This window comes from Cebus imitator, unplaced genomic scaffold (genome assembly GCF_001604975.1).
Source record: "Cebus imitator isolate Cc_AM_T3 unplaced genomic scaffold, Cebus_imitator-1.0 Scaffold89, whole genome shotgun sequence".
Classification (NCBI taxonomy): Eukaryota; Metazoa; Chordata; class Mammalia; order Primates; family Cebidae; genus Cebus; species Cebus imitator.
In genome coordinates this window covers 3,082,621-3,095,348 of record NW_016107404.1, presented here as the reverse complement: position 1 = coordinate 3,095,348, position 12,728 = coordinate 3,082,621, and the positions used below count along the sequence as shown (strand labels likewise).

Below are 12,728 nucleotides of genomic sequence, written 5' to 3'. Positions count from 1 at the left end.
TAGTAGCTGGGATTACAGGCACGTGCCACCATGCCCAGCTAATTTTTTGTATTTTTAGTAGAGACGGGGTTTCACCATGTTGACCAGGATGGTCTCGACCTCTTGACCTCGTGATCCACTCGCCTCGGCCTCCCAAAGTGCTGGGATTACAGGCTTGAGCCACCGCGCCCGGCCAGGTCATTTATGTTCTTCTCTAAACTGGTTATTCTGTTACCAATTCATCCAATCATTTTTCAAGGTTCTTAGCTTCCTTGCATTGGGTTAGAACATGCTCCTTTAGCTTGGAGGAGTCTGTTATTACCCACCTTCTGAAGCCTACTTCTGTTAATTCATCAAACTCATTCTCCATCCAGCTTTGTTCCTTTGCTTGTGAGGAGTTGTGATAATTTGGAAGAGAAGAGGCATTCTGGTTTTTGGAATTTTCAGCCTTTTTTCACTGGTTTCTCCCCATCTTCATGGATTTATCTAACTTTGGTCTTTGAGGTTGGTGACCTTCGGTTGGGGTCTCTAAGAGGACGTTGTTTTTGTTGATGTCAATACTATTCCTTTCTGTTTGTTAGTCTCCCTTCTTACAGTCAGGCCTCTCTGCTGCAGGTCTGCTGAAATTTGTTGGAGGTTCACTGCAGACCCTGTTTGCCTGGATATCACTGTTGGAGGCTGCAAACAGCAAAGATTGTTGCCTGTTCCTTCCTCTGGAAGCTTTGTCCCAGAGGGACACCTGCCAATGCCAGCCAGAGCTCTTTTGTATGAGGTGTCTGTCAGCCCTCACTGGGAGGTGTCTTCTAGTCAGCATACGTGGGGGTCAGGGACCCACTTGAAGAGGCGGTCAGACCCTTATCAGAGCTTGAACACTGTGCTGGGAGGTCTTTTTCTCTCTTCAGAGCTGTCAGGCAGGGACGTTTGAGTCTGCCAAAGGCGCGCTCACAACTTCCCCCTCCCCCAGGTGCTCTGTCCCAGGGAGATGGGGGTTTTATATATAAGTCCCTGACTGGGCCTGCTGCCTTTTTTTCAGAGATGCTCTGCCCTGAGATTAGAGGGAGTCTGGCTGCAGTGGCCTGAAGTTTGAACTTCCCAGTGGCTTTGTTTACACTGTGAGTGGAAAACCGCCTACTCAAGCCTCAGCGATGGTGGATGTCCCTCCCCAACCCCAAGCTGGAGCATCCCAGGTCAAGCTCTGGCACCTGTACTAGCAGCGAGAATTTCAAACCAGTGGATCTTAGCTTGCTGGGCTTTTTGGGGTGGGACCCGCCAAGCCAGACCCCTTGGCTCCTCGGCTTCAGACCCTTTCCAGGGGAGGAACAGTTCTGTCTCACTGATGTTCCAGGTGCCACTAGGGTATGGAAAAACAGCTCCAGCAGCTAGCTTGGTGTCTACCCAAATGGCCACCCAGTTTTGTGCTTAAAACCCAGGCCCTGGTGGTGGAGGCACTGGAAGGAATCACCTGATATGCTGATTGTGAAGACCGTGGGAAAAGAACAGCATCTGGGCCAGAGTGCACAGTACAGTCCCTAATGGCTTCCCTTGGCTAGGAGAGGGAGTTCCCTTACCCTTGCACTTCCTGGGTGAAGCGACACTCCACTTGCTTCAGCTCACCTCCATGGGCAGCACCCAGTCTCCAACCAGTCCCAGTGAGATGACTGGGTACCTCAGTTGGAAATGCAGAAATCACTTCCTTTCTGCATCAGTCTCACTGGGATCTACAGATGGGAGCTCTTCCTATTTGGCCATCTTGCCTTAAATTCATTAGTATCTTAAATCTCCACCCAGCGGTGTGCTTTTTATTATTAAAATGAGCAAACGTTCAGTTTAAGGATACATAAAATAAAAATGTGCTTGCTCTTTAAAAGAGAAAGTCCCTCCTGAAGATAGCTTTGCTTCAATGAGCTCAATTACAATGCAGATGCTGTTACTTGTGTTGATTATGCAGTCACCATGATTGCTGTATCTTGAGAACATGGTCACTTGCTTGACTACCTATCCTACCTCACTATACTCTCTTTCCCTCTCTCTTTCTCTCTTCTTGTTGGCTTGCTTGCTTTTAAGATGCCTTACGAAGAGGCCTGTGTGAAAAAGGAACTAAGTGCAGCCTTCAGCCAACAGCCAACAAGGACTGAGGCTCATAAAGAATGGTACCATGCCAACAATCATGTAGTGAACTCAGATGCAACTTCTTCCACAGCTGAACATTGCAATTACTGCAACTCAGATGACACCTTGATGGTAGTCTATGAGAAATCTGAAGCACACAACACAGATAAGCAGGGCTCAGATTCCCTGGGCTGGGAGAGGGAGTTCCCCAGCCCTTTGCACTTCCTGGGTGAAGTGACACCTCATCCTGCTTCAGCTCACCCTCTGTGAGCGCACCCACTGTCCAACCAGTCCCAGTGAGATGAACCAGGTACCTCAGTTGGAAATGCAGAAATCACCCACAATAATAAATGTTGTTTAAGCCACTTAATTTTGGAATAATTTGTTGTGAAATCATAGATTACTAATATATAGCATAGCATTGTACAGCTGAAGGGTTATCAATTCAACACCCTTCCTCATTTGACAGTAGAGAAAATGAATCCCAGTGATAATGAAGAACATAAAATACGCCAGAATTATGTTAGTATGATGAATGGCTTTTTTTTTTTAAAGATAAAAGAAATTTCAATCACATAGAGATTGTGGGTTTTTTAAAAAATAATTACTGAAACAATCATAAAGCTGCAAGGGAATTTAGAGATCAGTTAGTAGTATCCATTTATTTTATAGAGGAAGAAACTAAAATACACTTTTAAAAATTCCCTTTTGTGATTGCCTTCTAAAGTGGTTTATGAGCTACATGAGAAAACCAGGCTCATAACTTTGTAGCTCACCTTTTTTGAAACCCAAACATTACAATCCAATTTAACCAACTACTTTATTCACTAGTCTTGACTTTTGGCAGGCTTTAAAAAATCAAATCCTCTGTCAAAGGATGAAGATTTGCCACTATTGAGGATAGTCAAAGAAATTAGCTTCAGGCTCTGAAAGCAATTTCAGGAGGAGTTCTAAAACTGTTTTAAGAAATGGCAGTACTGCTGGAATAAATGTATATCCTGTCAGGGCAGCTACTTTGAAAGGTATATAGTAATTTGGATCTGCAATTTCTGCATTGTTTCTTGAAGAGTAGAAACACATTCTGTAACAAGTGTGCAGAAAATGATGGCCATCCATTCCACAACAACTATAACAACAAAAGTTTAAATAAAACGTTTCAAACAGTGCTTTAATCTTTGCTCAGCCATCTGCACCTGTAATCTTGAATGTGACCTCTTTGCATTTTGTAGTTATTGACAATTTGGGTCTATGACACTCTTACCAGGAATTGTCATTTACTATTGAATTATTTAATATTTTCCTTCAATATCATATCTGATAGCAAAACTAGATTTACAGTTATATAAACTATCTTCCCTTAGTCCTTTTCATCATTCCATATATTTCATACTTTCTTTCTGTGTGTGCATCTTGACTGATATTTAAAATGTTACTGTTAGAGTTTTATGACGTAGATTCTGAATTGCAAATAAGTTTTAAGTGGCTTACTTTGTTCAGTTATTTGTGGCAATCTGGAACACCAATATTGAGGAAGATTCTGTGGCTTGATCTGGTATTAGTGGGAAATAAGCCCATGTTTTGTTATGTCTGCCATCATCACAGAGGAAGGGTAACCACATACATATTTGATGATTCTTCTTAGGATAACTGCCTTGGCCCTTATTGCAATAAAAATATCTCTAGAGTGGATAATGTTTACTAGATTGTCATCCAATTATACCTTAGAGGTAATAGAAGTCTTCCATGATGTAGAAGGGGAGAGTATATTCAGCTGGTCTGTATTGGAAATGGGGGATTTCATCACGAGGGAAAATGAAACAGAATTGTTGCAAAGATGGTCTAAGGATCCATACCTCACAGTTTTATCTTGGTTCAGTCCTAATTATTTTTAAGTGTTTCTTCAATTTGGTATAATTATCTCCTCTCACCATTTAGGAACACTGCAGAAACCTGAAATATTCATATTATTACTATGGTTCTCAGGTCACTGATTTAATCTCAGCATATTGTGTTAAGAATTGATTTTTTCCAAGCTATGATTTGCCTGGAGGAAGGGCATAATTTATTGTGGTCTTAGCACATGTCAGAAACTCTTGGGGGAAGTATTTTGTTGTGTTCCTGGATAGTGAATACAGGAAGTAATCCTGTAGTCCTCTGTCCCACTCACATCTATGGTCAGTGTCCAGTATTGAATGCACAGGCAATGCCCTGTGTTTGGTTTCCACTGTCCTTTCACCTATGCCTGGGTTCCAGAGATTATGGATTTGTTAAATCAAAACTCCTTTCTCTGTCTACAGTAATAACTGAGTGCAAGACAGTAAGCAATCAGAAAAGCTGAGGACAGCTAACAGGGATAAACTTGGATTCTAAGAACCTGAATCAGTCCATGGTACTCTAGGTTTATGCTAGTATTTATTAACTGTATAGCTTCTTCTTTCCTATGTTCTCCTTTTCTTTCTCCTCTCAGTGGTCTGTGTCTCTAGCTAAACCTCCTATTGATGCACCTTTCTTTCTCTTATTTTTCTACCTCGCTTTTCTGTAGTCATTCAGAACTAAATAGAGTGTGGACCTCTGAACCAATCTATAGTATATTCTGTGACCTGAATCCCATTTTCTCTGCTACCAATAAATTGCAATTCATTCCTCAGAGCTTCCTGACATAACCTCTGACTGGTTCATACTAAATCTTTACTATATCCCAGAAATGTAACCTGGTCTAGACTCTAGCTCACTTTTATGGTAACTCAGTATGCCTCTCTAGGAGGAGAGTTACCCTAGGTTTTTTTTTTTTTTTTTTTTTTTTTTTTTTTCTCCTTTTTTTTTTTTTTTTTTTTTTTTTTTTTTTTTTTTTTTTTTTTTTTTTTCTCCCCTTAACGTTTGAGATGGTATTTCAAACTTTGGGAGGAAATATTAACGTGGACAAAGACTTTTAAAAATACCTTCATTCTAATGTCATTCTAGCTTGAAGAAACATGATACTTTTTAATAGAATGCCTGAACTTTACTTTCTTCCCCATTCAATTAAGAAAAAAATAGAAAATTAACAATGTAGACATATTTTCTGAAATCAAGACTTTGCTTTGGTGTATTGGGAACTTTTCTGAACCCTTTCTATGAGAAGTAATTGGATGTGAGTATAAGATGAATTACAATTCAAATCAGTCATCGGAAGAATACCAATTGGCTTATCTAAAAGTGTAACTAATTCACTGCTGGTAAATTCTCAAAAATTCTTAACAATTCACCACTTTGGCAAATCTCAGTTTGCCAAAGTGAAGTAGAAAGAAAGTAATTACAACCTTTTATTTCTGATTATGTAATATAAGTGTATAGTTGAGTATCAGTGACATAATTCACTTATGCTTAACAGATGAGTGATCCAACACTACTAAACACTGCTTTGCATCGTGACTACCACCTGCCACTGTCAATGAGAAACACCACAGACTATCACCATCTTTCATGGAATCCTTACCAAATACAGAGTTTACTCTTAGTTGTATGTAATGATCTTGTTTCTAGTGTCTGTTATGGATCTTAGATAGAAGATAGGCTGTGAATTATTTCAGTGGAAAATGGAAGAGAAAGATACATTGTGAACAGTTTATTCCTGTAACATTGAAAGATAATCTTCATCTCCTAATTATAGGAGTGATGCTTGCTATTGAGTGGCAAATTGGTAGCCATGCATGTACACCCTCCCAGCAAGAGCAGAGTCCTGAGTTTACCTACAGGCTACCTTAGCTCCATTGGAAATGCTCTGCTCCCTTGTTCAACAGCTATTTTGCGTTTGCCTAGTCTCAATTAACACACATTTAAAAGTAGTTGTATGGTCAGGAAAAGCTTTCAAAAAACTTCCAAAGTGGCGTTTATATCTGTCTCAAAATAGAACATCAGTGACCAAAAGAATGCTTTAAAGGAAATGAAAGAAATAACTCTGAAAAAAAGAGAGTAAGGGGGCTAGAAAGCAAGGTATCTTTGAACAAGTTGGTCTGTTGCTAAATGGTCACATCTCTTCCCATTATTATGAAGAATTAAAGCTACTGGAAGAAAGAACCAAAGAAAAAAACATAAAAGGTGCAGCTTCAGGGCAAATGTCAGCAAAAAGAGGGAGAGCCTGCAGGGAGAATCAAAAATAGCATGGAAGAGATAGACTGTAGGAAATAATAAATAAAAACATCCTTGAGTCACAGAATTAAAAGCATTAAGGCAATAAGTAGCAAAAAAAAAAATTTTTAAGGAAGAAAAACTGAAAAGTAGGGCAAACTTACATGGATTTGTGGTCTAGTAAAAAATGGTTCCATCTAGATTCAAGTTGCAGAAGGCATATTCTGTATTTCCACAACAGGAATATGGATAGGGATAGAAACTCCTAAAGATGGTAGATGGGCAGCTCAAATACTAGAATGAATAAGGATATTTATTGAGAGAAGTAGAAGAAAAAAAACTTACATGGAAGACAGAAGAAAAGTCTCACCCAAGACCCTTGCAAAAAATCTCCAGCAGAAGCTAAGAACCTGTTCACTGACATTTAACACAATTTTTCCTTAAGAGGACAGATTGAAGTAACAGATATTCAACCCAAAGAATCTCTTTTATCAAATATCTGCTGAATATTGGCCATAAGAGAGTCTGAGTAACATCTATAACTCTTCTTCTTTTTTTCTTTTCTTTTGAGTTGGAGTTTCACTCTTGTTGCCCAGGCTGGAGTGCAATGGCCCAATCTCAGCTCATTGCAACCTATGCCTTCTGGGTTCAAGCAATTCCCTCGTCCCAGCCTCCCAAGTAGCTGGGATTACAGGCACATGCCACCACGCCTGACTAAATTTTGTATGTGTAGTAGAGACAGAGTTCATCATATTGGTCAGGCTAGTCTTGAACTCCTGACCTCAGGTGATCCACCTGCCTCAGCTTCCCAAAGTGCTAGGATTACAAGCGTGAGCCACCGTGCTCGGCCTGTAACTTGTCTTAGAGTGCCTTTGTTAGGGAGTCTCTTCTATTATGCTGTTAATCTGTATGTCTGATAGATGAGACAGAACCTTTCTATTCTCAAATAAGGCAGGAGGAAGTTATAATTAGATTTTGCCAAACTCACATTTTCTACCTTGAGGAAACTTCTTTTTAAAAGCCAAAATCCCCTGTGCTGGAGTGATTTTAGGTTACCTTGTGTTGGGGATTGGATGGAGCTTCTGAGTAGAGGCAGATTTATCCTGAAGCTAATAATGAGAGAGCTTTACACCTCGCTTGTATGACCTCAAAATAGAAATTAATACTTTGGGTATGATCGGTTTTTTGCTCGTATTTCAATGTTCTTTTGATGTTAGAATAATCTCTTAATTTTATCATTCTTCATCCTTTTTGCTTCATACTCCATTACTCCATTATTTTTTGTCTAAACTTTCTTAATTTTTTAATAAATTTATTTCCATTAGTAAAAATAAATTTATCTCTATTAAGATAAGAGATAAATTTATCTCTATTAATTTTATCATTTTTCATCCTTTTTGCTTTATACTCCATTATTTTTTATCTGAACTTTCTTTTTTTTTTTACTTTATTAAAATACTGAGTTTTATTTCACATGTATATTTTTGTCTCCCCACCATTTCCATGTCTGACCACCACTACTATGTCCTATCATAACATTCCATACATACTTAAAACCAAGCAAAGGGTGGAGTTCCATCTTTAAAAACTACAGGCATTTTGGACAACACATTCTTGGCAATGGTATCTGGACAACATTTATCAAACACTGCATTATAAAAAGGGCAGTCAGATATCAACTTACAGAAATGAAATAAGGCAGAAAATTTTTAACAAATTGTTTAAACTATTTTCTTAAAGAGACTTCCTCCACTGCCAGAGATCTTGAATAGCCTCCTGGTCAGTCATCCAGAAGCAATTCTTCACATAATTGATGAACTTGGCTTCCACTTGGGGAAGAGAACCACCTTTTTCTATACTTGCTTGCATTTTTGCTTTAATGTCTTCTACAGAACTAGGTCCTTTTGGTGTTATAGGAGTTTTTTCCTGTTTTTTGAAGGATTCTTGTCCTTTTGATCTTGGTGTCGATGATGGTTTTGAGTCTTTTCCATTCTGATTTGACTTTTGTGCATTTTTGGCTGGAGTATCACATATAGATTTCTTCACTGGCACTTTTTCTTCAGTTTCCTCATCATCGAAATCATCATCATCATCATCTTCATCAGCAGCAGCAGCAGCAAGTTTTACTTTTTTCTGTAGAAGCTTGCTACCACCTCCAGGGGCAGACCGCTTTCCAGACATACTTAAGAGTTTCACATCCTCCTCTTCCTCATCTTCTGACTCTGCATCTTCCTCCACAGCTACTAAGTGCTGTCCACTGATATGCACTGGCCCTGAACCACACTTCAATCGTAAGACCACTGGTCGTGTTATTTCAAAGCCCCCAAGGGAAACCGTTGGCTGTACAGGCATTTTCAAAGTTGCCAGTGTTACTTTAATTGGACTGCCTTCGTAATTCATTGCCTCTGCTTCAACAATGTGCAACTCATCCTTTGCACCAGCTCCTAAACTGACCGTTCTTAAAGATAACTGGTGCTCATTTTCATCATTATCGACCTTAAAGTGATAATCTTCGTCAGCCTTTAGTTCACAACCGAAAAGATCGTTCTGGGGCCTCAGGGGGCTCATGTCCATGTCCATCAAATCTTCCATTGGGTGGCGACACGCATTTAGGTGGAAGAGAAGGCAGATGGAGATAAACGACCACTGCTCAAAAGAACAGCCGCCCTGGACAGACTCACACCAGGCTATCTGAACTTTCTTACTTCTTTAATAAATAAATGTATGTAAGACAAAGGTACCATTTATACAGTCTAAGTCAGTGTGTATACTTTCTCATTTTTTTCACCAAAACATTTAAGAAATGGTTACAGAATGGATCTCTGAATATCCACAACAGGCCATTTCTTTCTGTCTTATAACAGGTTCTATGTGTGGACTTTATTGAGTTCTAAAGAATTCAGTCAATACCTCTGAGAATCCAGCTACAAATAACTCCCTCGCACATATTTTCTGGTTTCACCACCTGAAAGGTATATTAGTCAGAGTCCTCCAGAAAGACGAAAGCAGCCGTCTAGGTATCCCACAATCCAGTCAAGTTGAAACCTAAAGTTGACTATCATAAGACAGATTGCACCTCTTACTATATTCTCATTAAAGGAAAAAAACTCAAGTAAGTGTAATGTCCGCTCTTTATTTATTTATTTAGAGATGGAGTTTTGCTCTTGTCGCCCAGGCTGGAGTGCAATGGCGCCATCTTGGCTCACTGCAACCTTTGCCTCCTGGGTTCATGCCATCCTCCTGCCTCAGCCTCCCAAGTAGCTATGATTACAGGCACCTGCCACCATGCCCAGCTCATTTTCTTTTGTATTTTTTGTATTTTTAGTAGAGACAGGATTTCACCATGTTGGCCAGGCTGGTCTCGACCTCAGGACCTCAGGTGATCCGTCTCCCTCAGCCTCCCAAAGTGCTGGGATTACAAGCATGAACCACCACGCCTGGCCATGTCCACTCTTTTTAGAACACTTTGGACATAAGTTTGTCTTGGTAAATGTGTAAAGTTTGTCTTGGTAAATGTGTATTCTTTTTCTTAAAGACCCTCAAGTTTTAAAAGTTTCGGTACCACAAGTCATACCTCAGCTTCCAGCTCAGATTTCAACCTCTCATTGCCCGCTCTTAAAGAGTTAAGTAGTGTTAGCTTGAAGAATCAGAGCTGTTCAAATGATTTCAGAGCCTACCTTCAGCCAGGTGGCTGAAAGCTTTTTGGTTATCATCTGGACATATATTGACATTGCAATTGATAGAGGATAAAGAGTGATTAATTATTGCAGACCCATCCTTTTTATATTGTTGTAATAAAAAGATTTAAAGTGCTATACTGTCTAGACTAGGGAGTCTATCTAATCACGTAATGTTCCGAGATCTGCCAATATTTGAGAAGAGCACCGAGTCTTCTCAAATATTGGCATATCTCGGAACATTATGTGATTCAAATGTAGGGAATTACTGTCAGGCAGGTTTGGGAGTTGGGGAGGATGAAGAGGTGGTAGAAATTCAATGCAGTATTTATTAACTTCTTATAGAATAAAAATAATTACTTTTGTTTGCTCAATTATCATTTCCCATCAGATGCTCATTAAATTATTTTCTGTTTAAAATCCCAAGTTAAGAGCCCTTACCAGGCATTGCTTATAGCAGAAACACCTTCTACAGGGACCAGTGAATACCTGGTTAATAGAGTGTTGCTTAAGAAAGGATGAAAGGAGGTAGAGTTTCAGAATTACCATAGTAGTGAAGGTCACACCTCAAAGCCTTTTAAACTTTTGTGAAGAAAATAATTAGGCCGGGCACAGTGGCTCAGACCTGTAATTCCAGCACTTTGGGAGGCAGAGGTGGGTGGATCCCGTCTCTACTAAAAATGCAAAAAATTAGCCAGGCGTGGTGGCAGGCTCCTATAATCCCAGCTACTCAAGAGGCTGAGGCGGGAGAATTGCTTGAACCTGGGAGGCGGAGGTGGCAGTGAGCCGAGATCACGCCATTTTACTCCAGCCGGGGCAACAAGAGCAAAACTCCATCTCAAAAAAAAAAGAGAAGAAAAAAATAATTGGCAAACATTCTACTCTCCACCCTAGGGGAGTTTAAGAATTAATCCTATCTGGGAGTCACTCTAAGAAAAAAAACAGAGTCAATATTAAAGGCTAATGTAATTAATTTCTTATTCAACTAGAACCTTCAGGCTGAAGAAGAAGGAAACTAAATGCTACTCAATATAATTATAGGGCTCAGAGAAAGAGAAGGTAGGGGTGTCTTGATAATTAAGAACATTACTTCCTCGATTTTTTTTCATCTGGTGCCCCCAATTCAGTGGATAGGTATATTTTCTTTGGCCTCCTCAGCATTATAAAAATTGGACATTTCACATGTAATCTAGATTTCTGAAGAGAAGGAGAAAAATGTAGCAACACTGTCTGCATTCCTGCAAAACAGGATTTGTTGGGAGGCCTGTAACAACAGTGCCCTTTGCAAAGCCATGCAAGCTCATTCTGCTTTGCCCTGATTCCCGTCTCTTCCTATTAATGACACCAAATCCACTTCACTCATTTACATGACCTGCTTGAAGCCTGAATGCCTCAATTATGATTGTTAGTTCGGAATGTCCTATTCCCCCCAACGTAATGAATTTTCTTGGTTATATGTTTCACTTAAAAGTTATTTAATTATAGGGATCTGCTCAACTGTATCACATACTGATGTAAATATTGGGAAAAAAAATTCAGCTAGGCCCAGTGACTCACATCTGTAATACCAGCACTTTGAGATGCCAAGGCAGGTGGATTGCATGAGCTGAGGAGTTCAATACCAGCTTGGCAACATAGTGAGACCTCATCTCTCTAAAATTCAAAAACATTATCTGGGCGTGGGAGCGCATGATTTTAGTCCTGGCTACTCAGAGGTGCTGAGGCAGGAGGATGACTTGAGCTTGAGCAGTTGAGGCTGCAGTGAGCCCTGATCATGCCACTGCACTCCAGCCTTGGTGACAGAGCAAGACTGTCTCAAAAAAAAAAAAAAAAAAATTCCAAAAGAGCCTCCTTCTTCTCCATTAACAATGGCTCAGAGCTGTTACTCCTCACCTGTTCTGTAAGATGTGGGTGTCCACCTGCTTCACTGAATATCCTGTCAAACCCTGGGGCCCTTTTTCCTTTCAAGTGTGGGACTTGGGTGTTTATGTTAAAGAAGGAGAGAGAATAGATTCAGGAAAGGTGGGGTGTTCTGGGTGGGTGGGAATTTAGGCAGATGACTAGAATGCTTGGAGGAGTGCATGTGTGTACCCAAGGGCATGGGAACTGCGTGAACTGCAAAGAAACCCTGGAGGTGACCTCTTTTGCAGGGCCCAATTCTTAGGTGCCTTTTCTTTCATTACCTAAGTACAACCTTTCCCCATCTATGTTATATGTTTCTCCTGAACTTGCCCTAACCTTTTAATAGAGAAATTTGCACTTGGCTAAATATCTAGTGTGGTAGCCTCGAGACTAAAACAATGAGTTAATAAATGCAAAGCAGGCTTTTTTATTCTGTGACTCTCTGGCACCAGTGAAGGGTAGCAGTTCTGGCTACATAACAACCACCTCTAAAACTTAAAGCTGTAAAATAACCACCATACTATTATGCTCGCAACTCTGCTAATTGGGCAGAGTCTCTGCAGGGATGCTCAAATGGCTGAAGGGTAGGGCAGCCAACTATGTGTATGTCTCTCTTATGTGGTCTCAGGGCTGTTTCACACGGTCTTCTCATGTAGTCTTTCCAGCAAGGCAGCCTCGGGGAAGTCAGGGTTTTTACATAGCAGCTGAGGACTTCAAGAGCGAGTACAGTGCTCACTTTGGCAGCACATATACTAAAATTGGAAAGATACTGAGAAGATTAGCATGGCCCCTGCGCAAGGATGACATGCAAATTCGTGAAGCGTTCCATATTTTTTATGTTTATTGAGGCACTGTTTACAATAGCAAAGACCTGGAACCAACCCAAATGCCCATCAATGATAGACTGGACAAAGAAAATGTGGCACATATACACGATGGAATACTATACAGCCA

General features: G+C 40.1%; 1 protein-coding gene, 1 long non-coding RNA gene and 1 other non-coding gene across 3 annotated transcripts in view; 2 read left to right on the top strand and 1 right to left on the bottom strand.

Annotated features, from left to right (window-relative positions):
• The window catches only part of LOC108308925, a 162,234-nt gene that overhangs the window by 76,763 nt on the left and 72,743 nt on the right, over nt 1–12,728 (top strand). The gene's annotated exons all lie outside the window — the stretch shown is intronic.
• LOC108308923 (nucleophosmin-like) lies at nt 7,625–8,876 on the bottom strand. The gene has a single exon (XM_037740785.1). It carries the CDS (start codon nt 8,785–8,787, stop codon nt 7,930–7,932), a length of 858 nt encoding a protein of 285 aa, XP_037596713.1. The 5' UTR covers nt 8,788–8,876; the 3' UTR covers nt 7,625–7,929.
• Nucleotides 12,503–12,609, top strand: LOC119472208. The gene has a single exon (XR_005201328.1). It is a non-coding gene; the product is annotated as a U6 spliceosomal RNA (small nuclear RNA).